This window comes from Danio rerio, chromosome 2, assembly GCF_052040795.2.
Source record: "Danio rerio strain M-AB ecotype USA chromosome 2, GRCz13ab, whole genome shotgun sequence".
In the NCBI taxonomy this organism is placed as follows: domain Eukaryota; kingdom Metazoa; phylum Chordata; class Actinopteri; order Cypriniformes; family Danionidae; genus Danio; species Danio rerio.
The window spans coordinates 48,312,632-48,334,164 of NC_141022.1; the positions used below are offsets into that span (position 1 = coordinate 48,312,632).

Below are 21,533 nucleotides of genomic sequence, written 5' to 3' on the forward strand. Positions count from 1 at the left end.
GTCTAAACTTAGAGTTCACCAAACTCACTGCTGTTCACTGAGTGTAACCATAGATACAGGGACACTGGAGCATTTTAAAGCAGCGAAGATCAGCTGGTTTGTATATAAACTGACATATGAGTGATGAATCGTGGCTTTAAAACACTCCAGTGTTCCTATATCTGTAGTTACATTTTGTAAACAGCATGGAGTTTAGTGAAGTGATGACCCTCATGGCCCATTAAAGTCTTTTTTGTTGAGCATGTGAACACAATAGCAAATCAGCACTGTTTAAGAATGTGCTAAACAGCACTCAAATGTTAGTGGGAAATGGAGGTTTTTAAATTTCAGTATTGGTTAATACCAAATTCCAGCATTGTGACAACCCTAATCTTAACAGAGTTGACATATAAAGAAATATAGCAAAAGACTAGGACAATTTAAAAAAAGGAAGTGACTTGTGTTTGGACAGTGCTAAACTATTAAAATTGTATTTGATTTGATAATATACTGGAAAGAATTTCTTTTAGCAAACAGTTTTTTCTTTTATTTTTTCAAAAGCAAATTTGTCTCCAATAGAGGAATAACACACATGCAGTGATTCAATCCCCACTCAGCAGAAAGAGACACATGCGCTGTTGAGAAAACACTTAAAGGCTCCCTTGTGTTCTTGTGAAACTAGCATGTGAGAAGTTGTGATGATGGTGTGCTTGTGTTTGTGTGTGTGTTTGTTTGTGTGTATGTGCACAGAATGTAGCTTGGCAGGAGGGTGATTGGAAATGTTGTTTTGGCTGCTGCACCTCTCTGTCCTCTTCTCCATTGTCCATCTTTATACCTTGTATGTTTATAGATGCTTTATATTATTGCATCTCTTAAAAGCTTTACGTGTTGATTCCAGCAATTTCACAACCAGTATTTTACTTCCCAAATTCCATTTGGTCTATTTTAAAATAAAAACTTAGTGGAATATTTTCTACATGGATTCTTTAAGCCTGTATATGGATCTACATCTGTTTAATTTTCATATGCATATATTATTATTATATTATTTGTATTTCTTTTTAATAGAAAGAGAGAGAGAGAGAGAGAGAGAGAGAGAGGTAGACTTTGAGTTTGTTTTTAATCTGTGAACCGTGGCATTGACCCCTGACCTCTGTCACAGTGATTTGAAACATCTTACACTGAGAGTGACCTGACAGTCAATTTCACGCACACGCATTTGCATTGATTACGTCTTGCTGACAAATATCAGGCGGTCGCTGATGTCTGTAACACTGAGAGTTACATCTGAGTTCATTATCATTATCAGATCAGTATGGGTGAATGGTTCATTAAAGAATTTAGACTGTGTGTTACAGATAAACAGACACATCACTGCTCGTAGTGGAACAAAACGTTAAAGGGATAGTTCACCCAAAAAATTAAATGAAAGATATCTTGAAGAAAACTGTAGCCATTGAAATCCATATTAGGCATCCCTTTTAATACTGGTTTCCTTTTCTAAATAAAGACAGCATTTAATAGAAGAAAGAGACTTAAATACACTGATAGAGTTTGCCGCAATTTTAGTTATTTACTGCAAAAAAATAAAAAATTGACCCACTGCATTGTGGGTCATTTTAAAACTTCAACAGTAACCTACTGCATGTTAGGAATTTGCGGTATTCCACTGTAATCAAAGTAATCAAGCACTGCTACTGTAGTTGAATACAAAAATGAGACCATTGATGAACAAATTAGTCACTTGTTTAGAATTTATTAAATTCAGTAGTAAATAATAAAAATAAAGGTTTTGTACTGCTAGTGTAAAATGTCAATAAATTACAGTAAATGCACTGCAAAAATTGTCACACTGTAAAATTTAAATATGGTAAAGGACATTTTACCATTAAAAGAAGTTGCGGTAATGCTATTTTACTGTAAAATGAAATTGCGGGAGGGCCTTGCTACTGTAAAACACATTTACAGATAAGTTACTGTAAAAGGCCAGTTGCAGTTACTTGCTGGCAACAGTGCTGCCAGTAAGTTATCACAAATGCTAGTGTAAAATGTAAATAAATGACAGTAAATGCACTGTAAAATGGTCATACTGTAAAATTTTAAATATGGTTAAGGATATTTTACCGTCAAAAGAAGTTGCGGTAAGGCTATTGTACTGTAAAATGAAATTGCGGGAGGGCCCTGCTACAGTAAAACACATTGGCAGGTAAGTTACTGTAAAGAGATAGTTGCAGTCACTTGATGGGAACAGTGCTGCCAGTAAGTTATCGCAAATGTAAGTGTAAAATGTAAATAAAATTACTGTAAAAATTATCCTACTGTAAAATTAAAATACAGTAAAGGATATTTTACCACAAAAAGAAGTTGTGCTAAGGCTATTTTACTGTAAAATGAAATTAGCTGTGTTTCCATCATCCTGTGTTACTGTGCATTTTGAAGTATTGTATGAGAAACGAGTGATGGAACTTCCAAATTGTGAATAAAAATTCCTTAATTTGCAAAAAAAAAGTTTTTATTTTCGCTTGAGGTGGAATTGTACCTGTGCGAAAGAGGTTTCATGCGAAAAATGGAGCTGGGAACTCATTTACCGAATAAATTGTGAAGTAGGGAACATTACACCCACTTCAACAATCAGCTGACTCCTTTATGCTTGCCTTGTTTACGGTTACTAGGTTACCAATACTACAGTCAGTCACTCTAACAGCTTGATGGAAATGCTCCTTTTTTCTTTTCTTTTTTCATACTTTGAAAGATTAGCTTCATGTTGGGATTGAAAAGGATTTAAACTTTAGGATGAGCTATCTTTTTAAGTTTGTGTAGGTTCGCTCCGGGGGCTCTGGTTTCCCCCATAAGTCTAAAGACGTGGTACTGGTGAATTGAATAAACTAAATTGGCTGTAGTCTATGTGTGTGATGGTGTATGGATGTTTCCCAGTGATAGGTTGCAGCTGGAAGTGCATTCCGCTGTGTAAACCATATGCTGGATAAGTTGGTGGTTCATTCCGCTGTGGCGACCCCTGATGAATAAATGGACTACATTAAAGGAGAATGAATGAATGAATGAATGAATATCTTTTCAAGGCACCACACAACTGAATAGGGTAAAATCAACTACAGTTGTAGTCAGCCAGTCGAATGATCACATTTATAATTGCAAGGATTTTTTTGTATGTAATGTTTGAATATGTAATATGAAAATAAGGTATTGTTTAAATAAATATGCACCAGTTTACATACATTTCTAGCACGACAATCTGAACATTGATTTTTGGATCTCATTTTTAGTACTTTAAAATTGCGAAAATACAGTGAACTGCCAGAAAAATATACATTTTCTACATTTTTATAGACTAAAATATGTATTTCTGTGTGGAGTTGTCATCTTCTTCCTATGTTCGCGTATGTTCCCCCACAAGTCCAAAGACATGCGCCATAGGTGAATTGAATAAACTAAATTGGCTGTAGTTAATGTGTGTGAATAAGTGTGTATGGATGTTTCCCAGTACTGGGTTGCAGCTGGAAGGGCATCCACTGTGTAAAACATATGCTGGATAAGTTGGTGGTTCATTCCACTAAGAATGAACTCTATGAATGAACCTTTAGAATACAAATGAGAATAAAGCTGAAGTTTAGTATAATTGCTGCTGAAGTGGACATTTCTGGGAAAACAGCCTTTAAATATCTGTATTGTAAATTAAATCTACAGTCAGAAACTAAAGTGTGAGAAGTATCTCTTATACACACGGTTATAGTTTTAGCACTGCTGATGATGGCTATTTTTTCTGTCTCTTCACTCCTGTGTTTTCATATGTTCCTGTGTATCTGCTATTCCCAGCATGCTTTGAGAGGCTGGTAAACAAAGCCCTGTGGGAGTCGATCTCACATCACCAAAGCAACGGAGCCTCTCCCCTCCGTGAGGCTGACATTTCCGGGAACTATACGAGACCATGTGTACGTGAGAGCATCTTTATGGTTCTAACATCAAGGAGAATGTTAATACTGTAGAGGAAAACATGTGGAGCTTTTCCAGGAAACCACATGCATATTCAGAACATCGATATCAGTCACAAATCTGGAGAAATGTGGCGGTAATCTCTTATAGAAATATTTATTCTCTCATATAGATGCTGATCTGCACCTCTTCTTGAAATTTCATTACAGATCTGCAGAAGTTGCTTTATCAGTTGTGTTGGACCAGTACCAGTAGGGTTATACTAATATTGTTTATCATAGAAAAGAAAGCAACTGGCATATCTAAAGCAATATGCAAAATACTTTTTATAAGCAAAATAAAAAAATAGCCAAAATGTTCACTTTTTATCCGAAATAAATAAATAAATAAATTTGAAATGAAGGCGTCATTGATTTTTCTGAGGTTTTTGTTTCCTTTGAAAATGTAACTTTTAGAATATCACAAGTATTTGTATCTTGTATTTTATATCAAATACACACAGTAAACTAATTAGGTCAAACTTAAACATACACTACCTGACTAAAGTCTTGTCATCAATCCTAGTTGTAAGAGCCACAAATATTAACTTTACTTAGTTGATCTTTGGAATAGTGGTAGAGGTTAGATTTTTTCCAATGAATAATTTGTTAAACTGCATTTCCGATCATCACAAATACCGCAGAAGACCTAATAGAACCTGCATGAACTCATTTTTTCATAGAAATCAGTCAAGTTTGGTGAAGGAAAAGTCATGGTTTGGGGTTACATTCAGTATGGGGACCCTACGTGCTTCTTGGTTGGCCTGTGGGCGAATAAACTTCCTGTCCATTAATGAGATTGCAATTAGACTTCTCATTTAGTAACTGCCCAATAAGGCACTGTTGTTGTGAAGTAATCTCAACACAATAAGCAAACAATAGTCCAAGGGACTATCTTTGACTCATGGCTTTATTTTGGGAGGTATGCGCTCATGTCTTCATTGTGCCAGTGTTGCGTAATATATTGAAGTTTCATGCTCCACTTGGAATGACATCATGGTGCTAAATCTTTTACACTCTCTGCTCTCCTCAAGGATAAGGATAAAATGATCCTCAATTATAGAACGAGGCAGACTGGTTTATGCTTGTAATATTTTGGCACGTTTTTATCAGGTTCTGTCCTAGGGAGCAAATAACCACATTTTTTCCTGCTTTCTGCAGAACAAATGAATTACAAATATGTAATAATCAGGTTGTTGTGTTGGTATTAATATCAGGATTTTGTACGTGAGAAATTTGTGTGTATGCAAGTGGTCTTTTTTTAATGCTACACTGCATAAAAATATGATTATATTTTATAATGATACAGTAATAAAACAATGTTTTCACACTGGATGTGTGCTTTAATTTCAGCTCATAGTTTATTTTGGGGTTATTGTACTACAGTGCGAGACGGATTTTTTTCTACTTTATTGTTTTTAATGACCAGTGTTGGGCATGTTCCTTTGAAACAGTGATTAGTTAAAGTAACTAGTTACATAATTATAGAAGTAACTAATTATTAGTGAAAGTAACTGTTGCGTTACTTTAAAACAAATCTGATTTATCAAAGGACTATAAAATAAATATAAAATCTTGTACACTAATCAACTCTATTTTAATGTTCTTGTGGGACAGTTAGTATGTTTACATAGACACCAATAATAAGTTTTAATGAGATTAAGACAACACTCTGATTAAGAGAGCAATTTTTAATTAATTTAACCAGATTAAGGTCACAGTCATACTAAAGAGAAATCGAATTAAGACATGTGGAGTATGCCGATTTTAGTCGCATTATTAAAGTATAGTACAGAGACATGTAAACACCTTAATAAAACTATTACTGTCATGTAGGACTTTTCGCTGTTTGACACTCTTTGCACCTACCGAGTCCAGACCACAGACACCTGTATCGTAAAATGCTAAGTTTTTTTTTCTTCCATTTAGCATGCGGTATGAACTTCCATTAAAACAACACTTTTCCAGCAGTTCATAGTTGCTTGCAATATCTCTTTTGTCATGGGGCCATGCATAAACTGTTCCCGAATGAAAGGTAGAGTGCCAAACTGCTATTAAAATCAACAAATCAAAGATAAAACACCCGAAATTGCATGAAACTGTGGCGAAAATGCAGATAGAGTGCTGACGCAAGGACGTTAATAGAATTATGTGCTATAACATGTAAAACGGGATCATGAAAGGAACATTTAAAAAGCAACTCATGTAAACGCCTTATTATTGTTTTAATGAAATTAAGGCAAATAATTTGATTACTGATGTCCATGTGAACGTAGTCGGTGTGAAAGACAATGTCTTCAACTATATCTAAATATTATTTGTTTAATTCTCTCTGAGTAATGTTTGCTGTGGAGAAAAGTTCAGTTTTTCTTTCCTTTGATGTCGTGGCTTCGTCTCCTCCTTTGGTAGCAGAGCTTATGTTATCACCTGCATAGCCACTGTTTGTGTGGCAGCATGTGATGTGCTTCATTAGATTAGAATTGCTTGTCACCGACAGAGAGACTGCTTTTTTTCCTGGGCATAAGTTGCACGATACATCAATTCTTGCCTTTCACCTCAACAAGGGAAAAGTAGTGCTTTTATTTCCAGGTTGCAAATGCTATTTTAGACTTTGTTGGAACTGGTAGACACCTAGTCGTTGGCATGTGCCACTGACTGTGCATATGCTTGTGTGTAAGCAACCACCCTACTCTGCCTCTGGTTGGCAAATTATGAAAATGTACTTAGCCAATCATTACATTCTCAGTTATACTACGTTCATAGATGCACCAATCACAGTGTTTCCTCTAGGTTTTTTTCCAGCTGTGGTGGCAGGCCTTTTTTTTACACAGATCTACCAAAAACCTGTGGCGTTATTTCAATGACAAATGTCTTGAGCACAGTATTAGAAGTCAAGATTGCATTTATGTAATAACCTACATGTACGAGCACGTGAATCTCTTCGCTTGCGCCTCGATTTCCTCTGTTCGTGCACAAAACTTCTTGCACGCCACCTCAAATATAAGCCACTTCAAGAGCGCGCAGATCTTCTTGTTCGCTCTCAAACAAATGCTGCTGAGTGCGATTTGGTGCGTTTATGAAAGGAGTATGTCTCGGGCATTTATTAGATATGCTAGGAATGTTTTTGAATGTCTCAAATAGATCTACATAATAGCATTAATGCGTCCTGAAGTAAAGTAAAACGGTCGTGTTTGCTGGCCTCACGCATCACTCACCTGTCAGCCAGCCAGTCAGTCAGTCAGTCAGTCAGCACGTAACCTGAAAGGATTAAACAAATGACGCACAGCACTACTACGGTTACAGAAAAGTTTGCGCTGTTATTATTCACTTACCCTTTAATACGTTTTGGTGCAATTATTACCCGCTATTAAAAAAATAAAATGTTTTTTATGAGAAGCTGTAATGTAGCCATGGCGGGATGAATTTTGGCGTGGCGCCCTGTCATGGAAGAATGAATGTAGCGGAAACCATGAATCGTAATAAGTGGTTGGTTAGAAAGAAAGGTCTTTCTCCTCTGGCCAAACGTCTTGTGCAGAGCTGCAGTCTAGGTGCTGGAGAGCACTGGATGTCAGCGAAGACTCGTCTGTCCCTGGAGTGTCATAGGAATCAGTCACATGCTCTCCACTCCTCCAAGACCACCACAGCAGCTGCTCAGGATATGGTCTGGTCCAGGATATGGAAACTTTGGGATCAACTCATCGCTGGTCTTCGATCACATTGGTGGGGCTGCATACTCTGGGGCCTCGGAATGATTATCCCCAGGTGGAGATAAAGAATTAAGAGAATAATTGGTGGCGCTGCTGTTTATAGTCTATATAAATGAGATGCAAAAAAAAAACTTGAGTGGAGCACATTCATGCATCATACCGCTATGTGATGCATTGAGTGTATGCTTGACTAAAAAGACGTCTGTAATCTAGTTTTGAATTGGGATTGTTTGTCTGAACCTCGGGCATTATCAGGAAGGCCATTCCAGAGTTTAGAAGCCATTAATGAGAAGTATCGAACCCCTTTACTTGACTTTGCTATTCTAGGTACTACCAGAAGTCCTGAGTTTTCAGATCTTAAAGAGCGAATTGGATTGTAGCGAGACTGAAGGTTGGTTAGATAAACAGAAGCTAGATTATTTAAAACTTTATGTAAGAAGCAATATTTTAAAATCAATACGAAACTTAACAGGCAGCCAGTGTAAGGAGGATAAAGTTGGGGTGATATGATATTTTCTGGATCTGCTAACAACTCTGGCAGCTGCATTTTGTACTAGCTAAAGTTTGTTAATAGAGGATGCTGGGATTACAGGTTTAAAGAAAAATATAAATGATAAATTATCTTAAATGAAACAAATACATTTATAGATTTGGTATGCAAGTATATAATTTCACTCACCTGGGAAACGGAGGCAAACAGCATGCCATTTCATCTGATAATTGTAGGAAATATTTCCAAAAGGCATTTGACTGTGTAAAGCCACATAAAGCAAAACAAAAATATGATGTATATGCTGAGTTCAGTGGCTAATCAGCCGGAATCAGCTGAGGTGAAATGACTGCAAACAGCGAAACCTAGCCGTCACTCAAGTGACCATGCCCCCTTAATTATGCAGACTTTATATAAACAAAACATACGAGTTATAAAAAATATTCACCCTCCTCACAGTTGTCATGAAGGGTAATTTTAGCTATATGAAACAAAATCGTTTTTTGTACCAGGTTGTGAACACCTATTTTCTCTTATAAAGTTGGCCATTTTAACAGAGGGCTTAGCGGAGTTTCAATGAATTGCAGTTTCAGTTACTTCTGTATTTGCTTCATGAGGAAGAGAGGAAGGTTGCCGCTTGGGACTGACACACAAAAGAGTGCTGCGAGTGCACTGTGAGTCACATGACAAGAACTGACCTAGCAGCTTTATACTTTGCATAGAATATGAACATTTCAGTACACTAATTACTTCAGACAAAGACAGAACACTCAAACACTGCAGTGCCTTTTGATTTTTTTTCATAAATAAGTAATGTTTTGTCAGCTCGTCATCCAGTCTGTGGCGACCAAAAGTTTGGGGAGCACTGCCTAACTTTATATTCAAAGAAATGGAAGATAAAGATGCCTTTTTAAATAGTAAATAAATCTGTGCTTTTGAAATGAATGAAGAGAGCAGAAGTCAACGATTTATTTTAATTATTTAGCCTGACATGTTTACTGCTTTAAAAATAAAACATCTTGTTCAATGGGGGAAAAAGATTGTTTATTACCTAGACATTAAAAAAGAAAATATTTAGAGCAGTAATCATAATTCCATGATGGTGTGAAACGGGATATTTTTATCCAAAGTTATCATACGGTCAGAATCTTATACTGACCCATGTCTACTTCAGACACACATTGCTGGAAGTCTGTGTATGGCACGTTCTGCTCGAGTCTCCTGGTCTCATGATGTTTGTCTGGGTTGTCTCGTGACCGCCGGAGATGTGGATTCAGTTTTTCCGTCTCTCTCTGTGGAGGAGAGAGTGAGAGAGCAGGGAATGGAGGAATGCTATGTGTGATATGCTCGGCTAACTTAAGCTCTCTGTCCTGTTAGTAGTGGGTCTGATCTGAAAATACCCGAGTCCTCGATGCCGCAATAAAAGCTCTGAAGAGAGAGGGAGATCCAGGCTCGAGGCAGCGGTAAAAAAGGTCAAAGGCCATGTGATGTCATGGAGAGAGCGTACACCAGCAGTGTTTATGAGAGAAGATACTGTAGCTTACAAACACACACTACCTCTTGCTACACTCTTTTTTTACCCTCTTCACTACTGGCATTTACACCACCACAATGACCTTTGTCCTTATAAGCTGTTAACACCCATGACGAGATACTGTGTTAATAACAACTTAAACCGCACACAAACATTTCTCGTTTTGTTTTTGTTTTGCTTTGCTTTGCTTTGCTTTGCTTTGCTTTGCTTTGCTTTGCTTTGCTTTGCTTTGTTGAGCTGAGTTGACTTGAGTTTTGTTTTTTGTTGAGATTTGTTTTGTTCAGCTGAGTGAAGTTGAGTATTGTTGTTGGGTTTTGTCGAGTTTTGAGTTTTGTTAAGGTGAATTTGTTGGGTTATGTTTTGTTGAGTTTTGTTGTTGAGTTGAGCTGGGTTTAGTTTTGTTGAGTTTAAGTAAGTTGAGTTTTGTTCAGTTTAGTTGTTTGGTTGTTGAGTTGAGCTTTGTTGAGATGGGCTTTGTTGAGTTAAGTTTTGTTGAGTTGAGCTTTGAGACGAGTTTTGTTGAGTTTAGTTTTGTTGTTTGGTTGAGTTGAGCTTTGTTGAGTTGAGCTTGTTTGTGTTTAGTTGTTGAGTTGAGCTTTGTTGAGTTTGGTTGAGTTTAATTGTTGGATTGAGTTTTGTTGAGTTGTGCTGGGTTGAGTTTTATTGAGTTTAATTGTTTTGTTAAGTTCAGCTTTGTTGAGTTATGTTTTGTTGAGTTGAGATTTATTGTTGAGTTTTGTCAAGTTTGAGTTGAGTTTGTTGGGTTACGTTTTGTTGGGTTTTGTTGAGTTTTATTGAGTTTAGTTTAATTTTGTTGAAATGAGCTGGGTTGAGTTTTGTTGAGTTTGTTGACTAAGTTAAGTTTTTTTCAGTTTAGTTGTTTGGTTGAGTTTTGTTGAGTTGAGCTTTGTTGAGTTGATCTTTGTTGTTTGGTTGAGTTGAGCAATGTTGAGTAGAGCTTGTTTTTGTTAAGTTGTTGAGTTAAGCTTTGAGTTTTGTTGAGTTTAATTTGTTGGATTGAGTTTTGTTAAGTTTTGCTGGGTTGAGTTTGTTGAGTTTAATTGTTAGGTTGAGTTTTGTTGTTGCGTTATGATTTGTTGAATTTTGTTTTGTAGACTTTTGTTTTGTTAAGCTGAGTTGAGTTATGTTTTTTTGAGTTGAGGTCTGATAAGTGTAATTGTTGAGTCGAGTTTATGTTGAGTATAATTGTTGGGTTGTTTTTTGTTAAGTTAAGCTTTGTTGAAAATAACAGTTTTTTTACATTTGTTGTTGTTTTGTTCTTTTTTGAGCTGAACTGAGTTTTGTGCTCTTGAGTTTTGTTTTGTTAAGTTGATTTTGTTGATTTGAGCTTAGTTTTGTTTTGCTGAGCTGAGTTTTGTTGAGATTTGTTTACTTGTTTTGTTGATTTTTTTGAGTTAAGTTTTGATTTTGTTGACTTATTTGAGTTGATTTTTGTTGAGTTTTGAATTGGCTTTTGTTGAATATTGTTTTGTTGAGCTGAATTTTGTTTTGTTGAGCTGAGTTTTGTTGAGTTTGTTGACTTGAGTTTTGTTTTGTTTTGTTGATTTTTGAGTTGAGTAGTTGATTTTGTTGACTTATTTGAGATGACTTTTGCTGAGTTGTTTTGTTGAGCTGAATTGAGTTTTGTGTTGTTCAGTTTTGTTTTGCTAAGTTGAGATTTGTTGAATTAACTACTGTTGAGTTATGTTGAGTTGAGTTTGGATTTGCTGAGCTGAGTTTTGTTGACTTTTTTTGAGCTGAGTTTTGTTGCGTTGAGTTTGGTTGATTTTGTAGTCTTGTTGAATTTTGTTGAGCTGAGTTGAGTTTTGTTGAGTTGTTATCTGACAAAATACCATCGCTTATACAGTTATTATTTCTACTTTTAAAAAGGTACTGTATTCATAATTTTTTAAAATTGTAAATGAACACAACAGTGAACGAAGTTTGGAGTAAAAATACTAACAGTAATATGTTTTGTTAACTGTTCAAATGTTAAAAAAAATAGAACTTTAAAACAAGTTTTTATTTTTAATTTTAACATAATATTTTGTACAATGTAAAAGAAAATGAAAAAAATTTGCCTAATTGACTAAATAAATCTAAACTCACACAAAGGCTACATCGCATTTAAGTTACAATTATTGTTAGACAACATTGTTCGGAAGTGTTGAAATATTTACATTTGGTGGAATAACCCTGATTTTTCTCTCCCAACAAATAAAAAAAAATTATAATGAGCATCCTTCTGGAAAAAAAGAAGCTACAAATGGCAATATTGTTATTTGGAATTTGGAAGAAATATTATCAGACCATAATAGAAAAGAAAATTAAACATTTACTTTATTTAATAGTCCCAATACTTAAATAAATCATTTTATTCTATAGAAATAAAACGACAACTTAATGTAAAAAGAATAGCTGTTAACATCTAAAATGGTTTTCGCATTTAGAGTTGGATAGTTTAATTAAATTTTTTATTCTTTTAATAAAAAAATCGGGACAGTTTTAGTGTAATGCCCAAGCCTATAGTAACAATAGTACAGGATCTACATATCTATTTGTAATTACTGTTTATAGCAAATAACAACCTCTATATTATATTCATTTCTTTTTGCATATCCCTGATTATTAACGACAACCTGTACAGTACGTTCATCTATTTGTAAATATCTGATTCTTGTTAATACAACGTGTATTATGTTCATAGCATTCATCTGTAAATATTACCCATAGTTTTCTATGTGCACGTTTAACTTCTAGTTATATCTTGCACTTGCTGCTATTCCACTTCTGGTTAGACCTAAACTGCATTTCGTTGCCTTGTACTTGTACATGTGTAATGAAAATAAAGTTAATTCTAATCCAATTATAACAGACATGATGGGTTTACTGAATGGACTCAAAAAAGGAGCTATTTTATATTTTATTTTTGTGCAAACTGACACACTTGCAGACAATGGTTTTACAATGAGATCTAGGAGAAGAGTGGCAGCGTGAGGGAGATAAATGCTCTATAAAGGGCTATAAATAGAGTTTGAGACACACTCTGCTTTAATCGTAGTGTTTGGAGCCTTCAGGGAAAGGACTTTCGTCCTGATGGGAATACGACACACAAAAACACTGAAAGAGCCGCAACTTTCCTAAGAAACATGATCTGTGCATTCAGTGTTAAGTGAGAAGAAAGAAGTGTCGACTACAGGCTGAGGTGAAGAACTGTTAAAAACACCGAAGACAGAAAATGCCTTTGATTAAACACCCTCTGTAAGATTGCTCGTCAAGCACTCTTTAATTAGACTAACGAACGGAGGCGATAATTAAAGTTGCTCGCGCCTCAGGAGCTGAGGCACCCAACCCCCTGTCCCGCAACAGGAAATCTCAACATGTGACTTCCTGTCACTCACACCTCTAGTTAGATTGCTGGGTTTTGAATCTTTTGACAACTTTATATTTAAAAAGTCATGTAGTTTACTGGTAATGTATTAATGTTTTAATCATTCCCGCTAACATTTGAGCGCTGTTGAGCACATTCCTAAACACAGCTTGTTTGGCATTGTGTTCATGTGCTCAACAGAAATGACTGTGATTGGCCAGGAAGGTCATCAGTTCATTGAACTTACCACTGTTTACTGAGTGTAAACACAGATACAGGGACAATGGAGCGTTTCAAAGTCACGTTGATAAGCTGGTTTGTCTAAGTTGACATACGAGCAATCTGCTGATGAATTGCGGCTTCAAAATGCTCCAGTGTCCATGTATCTGTGTTTGCGCTTAGTAAACTGTGGTAAGTTTGGTGAACTGATGACCTTCACGGCCAATCACAGTCATTTCTATTGAACACGTGATCACCATGCCAAATCAGCGCTGTTTGGAACGTGCTCAACAGAAATGTGCTCAAATGTTAGTGGGAGATGGACATTTTTAAAATGTCAGTATCGATTGATATCGAATTCCAATATCGTGACCACCCTAAATGCAAGGTAACTCACAGTTGTCTATCACAATTGATCTGTCTTTAATTTCTACCAATGGGTTTTTATTATTATTAATAGTGCTGTCCTCACGTGTCAGAAATAAGTATTTCCCCTTTTATTGCTTATAAAATTATTTTTTAATAGAAAATTTAAGAAAGTTGCCCAAGTTGGCCACGGACATTTTGTTTCAGGAATGGCAATGAAAGCCAAAATATTGAATTCTATGATGTATTTATCAACCCCAAGTTTTTACTCTTGTTTAAGGGCCAAATTTGATAAGTTGTAAGGTTTAGAGTTCAAAATTATTCACATTTGATTTTTGATCACTACATACTGTGAATATTAACAGTTTACTTTTTGGAAATTCGACTATATAGGACTTAAAAAATAAAAACAGAAAAAAATGGTATGTTATGGTAGTTATAGGTTTAGTAATGTCTTTAACTTTTATTCAGATCAATGCATCCTCCTTTATGCATAGCTTTTTTCATTAAAATTGTTGTGTGCAACAAAATGTTACTGTCAATTAAAAATAAGCTCAAGTTAATAAGAGAATTGCATCACCAAAGTTTGGTTTAGACATAAAAACCAGAACAGAGGTGCACACTGAATAAGCTGCCAGAATGCTAATAAAGATGTTTAAGAACACTGCAAAAAAACAAACATACAAAAAAATCCAAATACCAGCAATAACTGAATTAATGTAGAAGATAGAGGGTAGAAACAAGGGATATCATCAGCCAGTAAGATAACTTTGAATGATTTCTTATAATAAGGAAACAGAGTCTTTAGTAAAGAAAAAAATGTCTTAAAATAAGTATTATAACATTTATTTGAAGCAGTGTATTTATTCTTATTATCTTAAAACTAACTTTTTAAGCAGTTTGTTTTTCTTGTTTTGTGTGAATGTCTTAAAAGAGTTATTTAACAGGAGAAGTCCTCTTAATTTAATAATTGACATTTATATTATCTACTATGTTTTATTCAAATTAAGACTTGACAGTAGTTACAATGCAAAATATTTACTGTTTGCTACTCAAAATACTAAAGATTACTGCAACAAAACATAATGGAATGTATTTTGTCACTAAATATCAAGTATACAGCGAATGTGATTTAGGGCTTTTTTTAATGGGCAAACCTAAAGGGTTAGTTCACCAAAAAATGAACTGTGGAAAGAAACTCATAAAGGTTTAAAAGCTCTTGAAGGAGTATTTTTTGGTAAATTATTCCTTTGAAACCAGTTATTACAGCCAAAATAAACTCTTAAAAACCTTAGTCTGTTCTTAAATGATGTCTTATTGTGATTAAGCTACATTGGCAGGTAAAATACCTTACTTTAGGCTGTACTAATTGAGAAAAAAGATGAACAATCTTTAAAAAAAAGATCTTACAAGTATTGTATTCTTAATACAAGTTCTATTAGATTTTTTTTAGAAATCAAATTGTAAGAGTTGACTGGATAAGGGGTTTTGTGGTGTATGTATTGTTTTCAAGCCTATTTATTCAAAACACACAATGTGTCAAATTCTCAAACTGTTTTTCACAAGTCAGGTTGTGTTTTTTTTCTCTCTGTCAGGTTGTGGTAACAGTGCGCTGAGCTATGATATGTGCCAGGCCGGCTACAGCTCCATCACTAATGTGGATTACTCTAGTGTCTGTGTGGAGAGTATGGCGGAGAGACACAAGGACTGCGCTCAGCTCAGCTGGCTGTGTTTGGACGCCCGTCGCTTGGCCTTCCCTGATGGCGTGTTTGATGTGGTTTTGGAGAAGGGGACTCTGGACGCCATGCTGGTAGAGGAGACTGACCCGTGGAAGATCTCTGAGAACGCAGCTCGATTGCTGCACCAGGTTCTCCTGGAGGTGAGGAACTACACCTGTGCTGTTTTTGAATTGGGTTGAGCACTATTGACCTTGTTTCTCACATACTACTTTTTATGTATAGTCATGAACACACTATAATGTGTCCTGTGACTAAAAAGTGATCATAAATGAATATTTTCTCAATTCAATTTACAAGCGGCTTGGACCCGGAAACAGTATTTCATATATCACGCATAATAAGTCATGACTTAAGAAAAGAATAGCCACAGCTTTATCATTTATGTAGTGTAGGAGGCAGGATGCTTCAGATTGTGGACAACATTTCATTGGACAGGAAAGCAGATGACAAGCTGAAGTGCAGGGTGACGTCATCAAAATCAGAAACCTTTTTTGGAACACTCCTCTAGGGTCTGGAGCAGCAGCTCATTTGCGTGTAAAGAGATGCATGAAAACAATGCTTTTGCTTCTGATCATAAAGGCTTTGATGATATAAATGATCCTTCCTTAATGTTTTGTGCAGAAACGGAAACAAGGAATTGAATCTTGGGACAGCTGAGAGCTATATTAGATCTTGTAAAACAGCACAATCTTTCCCCTTTTAACATATCAGACTAAAGTTTGCTCATGTTTAACATCTCTTATAATCCAGTGTTCTGGTAGTTTTCATGACTTATTTATCAGATAAGGGACTTGACGGAATTATTTTTTTTATTCTTCCTTTTAAACTCAGTTATTTGACTTCCCTCATAAATCTAAGAGAATATTTATGAATAACTTGAGGTTCTGTATGTAATTTGCTTGTCGGTTATTTCCCACAACACTATTCTAGAGCAGGGGTGTCAAACTCAATTTCTGGAGGGCCGAAGCCCTGCACAGTTTAGTTCCAACCCTGCTCCAACAACACCTTTCAAACAAGCCTGAAGGACTCAATTAGTTTAATCAGGTGTGTTTAATTAGGGTTGGAACTAAACTGTGCAGAGCTGTGGCCCCTTTGGAACTGAGTTTGACACCTGTGTTCTAGAGGATGTGCAAGTCAGATTCTTAGTTGTGGCCTCTTTTAGTAAAGAAACCACACTATTTCAATCAAAAGAGACAGTCCCAGGATGCTACACAAAGGCCAGTGTGCCAGTTTGCACAACACTTATAGTGTAGGTTAGTTTGTTATATTCGACTTAAGGTTTTTATTAGAGTTGAGTTTATTAAAAAAGTTTTCTATGACCTATAGGTTATAAGATTGAAAACAAACTTTCTCTGCCGGAACGCTGTGTTTGTTTTGGTTTCTTTAACCCACCCAATGCCATTTTAGCCAATTATATATTTTAGCACCCCAGATTGCCTTGGTGGAAAACCAAGGCAATCTGGCATATTGTCGTATTTCATTCACTCAGTCAGGAAGACTTTCAAAGTGTGCGTTTTTGAACGAAATGCAACCTCCGGTGGGCAGTGCCAAACTCCCAAATGAGACGCGGATTCAGAGCTCCACATGAGGTTATTAATTAGCAAATAATATAAATATTCCAAATGTAAACATTAGGTGAGCAGGTCACATTGTAGCCCTGTGTCCTAATGCAATTCTACAGTACGTGTCGAGATTTACTGTGATAAGCAATTTGGCTGTTTGCACCAGATGAAATATGACAGAAAATTAAATACATCCATTCAGAAGCACAGAATAGTGCACTCACTGCACTCCAACAAAATGGTAAGTTTTATATTCTAATTAATACATAATAACCATCTTTACCATTATTAAATGTAGATGATGAATCACTAATATAAGTCACAATTCTGAAGTTCAATTTAAGACGTTTATTTTATTTTCAGGATCTGTGATGAACTATCTGCTGCTGCTTTTAGTATGGCAATAAATATCCTGTAAAATGACGTTTAAACTCACATTGTTAGCATTTAACACTGTGTACCTGAGGCGACAGTTTTCTGTTATTCAGTGGCAAGAAATGGAAGCTGTTCTGTTGGTTAGAACAAAAACTCCTTTTAATATGGAAAATTTTTCTTCTATCGTGTGCCATTGCTTTAACATAGAAAATTTTTATGTCTTAAATCAACCTTTAGACTCGATAGTCAGGCAAGCTCCTGTTTGTGTCCTCAGTCTGACAACTTGCGTGGAAGAGTCAGAGAAAATGTGTGTTGAACTTACGCACTGCACCTTTAAAATGTAGAATGTAAATTGGTCTGTAAAAATGGGCAAATATGATCAGAATCTAAAACCGTTTTTTTATTGTTGTTCTAAAATGCAGTGTGTTCCTGTGATGTTTATCCAGAATTTTCTGTCCTAATGTTTTTTTATAGAAACTGTAAGATTTTTAATAACTAATATTTAGTATATTTTAGCCCATTCTTAATGAATAAAAAAGTTAGAATACTCTGTATGTTTTAATGCCTCCATACCTTTTAAAAATTCTAATAATAAAGGACAGTTTACCAAAAAAGAAAACTGTCTTCATTTACTCATCCTCTACTTGTTCCAAACCAGTTTAAGATTTTGTGTTCAAAATTTGTATAAATGATGACAGAATTGAATTTTTTGGTGAACTATCACTTTAATTTAAGCTATTTTTAAGTTAAAGGGAAAACGAAACAAAGTTATCCAATCATCGGCTACTTTATTAGGTACATTTCACATGTACCGGGTTGCCTTCAGAACCACCTTAATCCTTCGTGGCATAGATTCAGTAAGGTACTGGTAATATTCCTCAGAGATTATGGTTAATTTTCACCTGATAGCACCACGCAGTTGCTGCAGATTTATGGGCTGCACCTCCATGATGCAAATCCTCTGTTCCACCACATCCCAAAGATGCTCTATTGAATTGAGATCTGATGACTGTGGAGGCCATTTGCGTACAGTGAACTCAATGTCATGTTCTAGAAACCTTCTGAGATGATTCGCGCTTTATGACATGGTGTGCTATTCTGCTGGAAGTAGCCATCAGAAGATGGGTACACTGTGGTCACAAAGGGATGGACATGGTCAGCAACAATACTCAGGTAGGCTGTGGCATTGACACGATGCTCAATTGGTTCTAATGGGCCCAAAGTTTGTCAAGAAAAATTTACCACACCATTACACCACCACCACTAGTCTGAACTGTTGATACAAGTCAGGATGAATCCATGCTTTCATGTTGTTGATGCCAAATTCTGACCCTACCATCCGAATGTTGCAGCAGAAATCAGGACTCTTCAGACCAGGCAACGTTTTTTCAATCTTCTATTGTCCAATTTGGTGAGCCTGTGTGAATTTTAGCCTCAGTTTCCAGTTCTTAGCTGACAGGAGTGGCTCCCGATGTGGTCTTCTCCTGCTGTTGCCCATCCGCGTTAAGGTTTGACGTGTTGATGCTCTTCTGCATAGCTTGGTTATAACGAGTGCTTATTTGAGTTACTGTTGCCTTTCTATCAGCTTGAATCAGTCTGGTCATTCTCCTCTGGCATCAACAAGGCATTTGCACCCACAGAGCTGCCGCTCACTGGATATTTCCACTTTTTTGGACCATTCTCTGTAAACCCTAGAGATGGTTGTGTGTGAAAATCCCAGTAGATCAGCAGTTTCTGAAATACTCAGACCAGCCCATCTAGCACCGCAACTATGCCCCTTTTAAAGTCACTCAAATCACCTTATTTCCCCATTTTGATGCTCAGTTTGAACTGCAGCAGATTGTGTTGACCATGTCTACTTGCCTAAAGGCATTGATTTTGCTGTCATGTGATTGTCTGAAGGTTTTGGAACAGTTAAAGGATGAGTAAATAATGCTGGAATTTTCAGTTTTGGGTGAACTATCCCTTTAAGTGAATCAGTACTGTACTCTCAAAAGCCATGCCCACATATTTATAAATTTTACCAAGAGAGCTGTAAAATTACCAGCACTTTGATTTTAAGCAGTCTACCTTTGGCAGCTCGCTTAAATCAGGAGAAGCATTTCATGAATGCCGGTCGCATGAGTCAATTTTTCCCACTTGGATAGAGGTTTGAAGAACTTCCACATCTGTCACATCCCTTAATGAAGATTGCAGGAAATCACAGCACGGCCGACGTGCTAAGAGCATCTGACTCATGTTTAGTCACATAAGATGCGAAATGTTTTTTCCTTACATCCATAAATGAGTGATTCAGACCATATGTTATTAAACTCGCAGGCGCTGAGAGGCTTTCGCTCAATCCCACAACGCACTACTACTAAGAATTATTCATCATGTGTCACAGCAAGGGCCACAGCAGCTACAGCATGTTGTTTACATCTTAAAGGCCTGCTAATAGTTGTTTTGGCTTTTGCAAATATTTCCGTACGATCTAACCCTTCATCACAGCAGAAATCACAGAGCCATTTATATTTCATCTCTTTCTCTCGTGTTAATAGCGTAGCAGTCAGTTCAGTTTCCTCCCTTCATAGTTTATTCATCAGTATGTCAGAGCAGCACAGATTAGCCTGGCAGTCTGTGTGTGTGTGTGTGTGTGTGTGTGTGTGTGTGTGTGTGTGTAAGTGTGTGTGTAAGTGTGTGTGTAAGTGTGCGCATGTGTGTGTTTCAGGATCGCTTTGATGCAATTCATATTCGGTTGACTGCAACAATGCCAAAATACATACACACTGTAAAACCCAACAGTCAACTTTATCAAATGAAATGTGTAGTTACTCAAAATTGACTGAAAGTTAATTCTACTCATTTAAAAAGACTTTTGAACTCCGTGTTGAAGGTAATGAGTTAAATAAATACCTCATTACTTGAACTCAAAGGGCACCTAGGTTACCAGATTTAAAGGGCACATAGTTTAAGATTTAATATTAATATTATGGTTCTTCTGTGTGCTAGTTTAGGTTCAGTTCAAAACACAATTCAGATTTTTTATTATAATGTGTTAAAAGTGTCATTTTGGGGGCGTGTACACAGCTCGCTGCTTTAGGGGTGTGTTGCTTTACATGAAAATTAGTTTCAAATTCCCACCCAATGTAACAAGGGGGCGGAGCCAAGAGCTTTCCTGCTCTGTTTGGCAACAGACAGGCAGACAGAGAGAAGCAGCATGAGTGAGAGGATCAGCCTTCAGCCGTGCATGTACGACTCGGACACAGACTAAGCAGAGAGTACACAATCATTTGTGTCTTTTGTATAGTTTTACAGTCAACTGTGTGCTAGTTTAAGTTCCGAGCTTGTACACCGAGACTAATAACCACGCACAGTGAATTAACTTTGACTGAGGCACCGGATGACTCGCCTAGAGCCGCAACACGGCACACCAGACACGCACATTCACATGTTATTTAAAATGAAACTATTCAGATGGAGCTCTGTGGCACGGCAGAAATAAGAAGTGTCCTGATTTGTGGCTGGGCGCTGCGGACATCCATTGACTTGAAGCGCCGTTGTTTGTACCCTGATAGAAACCTATGTTTACAATTCTAAAATGCATCTCGCTGCATCGCCGAACGGCGTTTCTGATGTGCAACACAGGCAAGTTTGTTATTTTATTTCCAATGGAGCGACACTCACGTGAGGCAATGCGCTCGCACTTTCCAGTTGCACCTAGTTAAGATCACACTCACAGAGAGCTTCTGTGACCGCAAGAAATGCAAACAGCTGAAGTTTAAGGTAGACGCAATGAAAAGTACACTAGTTTGCAAACCTACCTACAAACAATTTAAGTTAAAAACAATAATTCCGATTACAGCGATCATGTGGTGAATGTTGAGCCCAGTGAGCCTTGCATCTAAAAATAGAGCAAGGGTGTTCCTTTAGTGACATTGCTTTGACTCGCATGCTGAAAATGGCGGACGTGAGACAACAAACTGAGAATATGGTGACGCATGCCTGTCAATCAATATCGGTGGGCGGGGGGACCGCACTCCTACGTCAAGTTGCGGTCGGTCTGAAAACCGCTCCAATTGGTCAATTGTTTTTATGTTGTTAAATTGAAAAAAAAAAAAGGACTGGGTCTGTTTATATCACCCCAATATGACGGTCTATACACTATACTTACGCACATGTCTGTCCAAACAGCTTGAAAAGTAGATTTTTCACCATAGGTGC

The 21,533-nt window shown here is 36.6% G+C and overlaps 2 protein-coding genes across 7 annotated transcripts in view; both read left to right on the forward strand.

The window, feature by feature from the left end:
- Positions 1 to 21,533, forward strand: part of klhl24a (kelch-like family member 24a) — an 802,375-nt gene that overhangs the window by 251,842 nt on the left and 529,000 nt on the right. The gene's annotated exons all lie outside the window — the stretch shown is intronic.
- ece2a (endothelin converting enzyme 2a) overlaps positions 1 to 21,533 on the forward strand; it is a 142,325-nt gene that overhangs the window by 41,112 nt on the left and 79,680 nt on the right. For 2 of the 6 annotated variants that reach the window (XM_087241375.1, XM_087241374.1), the window contains exon 3: positions 15,250 to 15,533. In XM_087241375.1, coding sequence (XP_087097501.1) covers positions 15,250 to 15,533 — 284 coding nt within the window. Of the gene's footprint in view, positions 1 to 15,249; positions 19,950 to 19,994; positions 21,293 to 21,533 lie in introns of those variants that run through there. The other 4 variants (XR_015478911.1, XR_015478909.1, XR_015478910.1 and 1 more) reach the window with 4 other exon arrangements.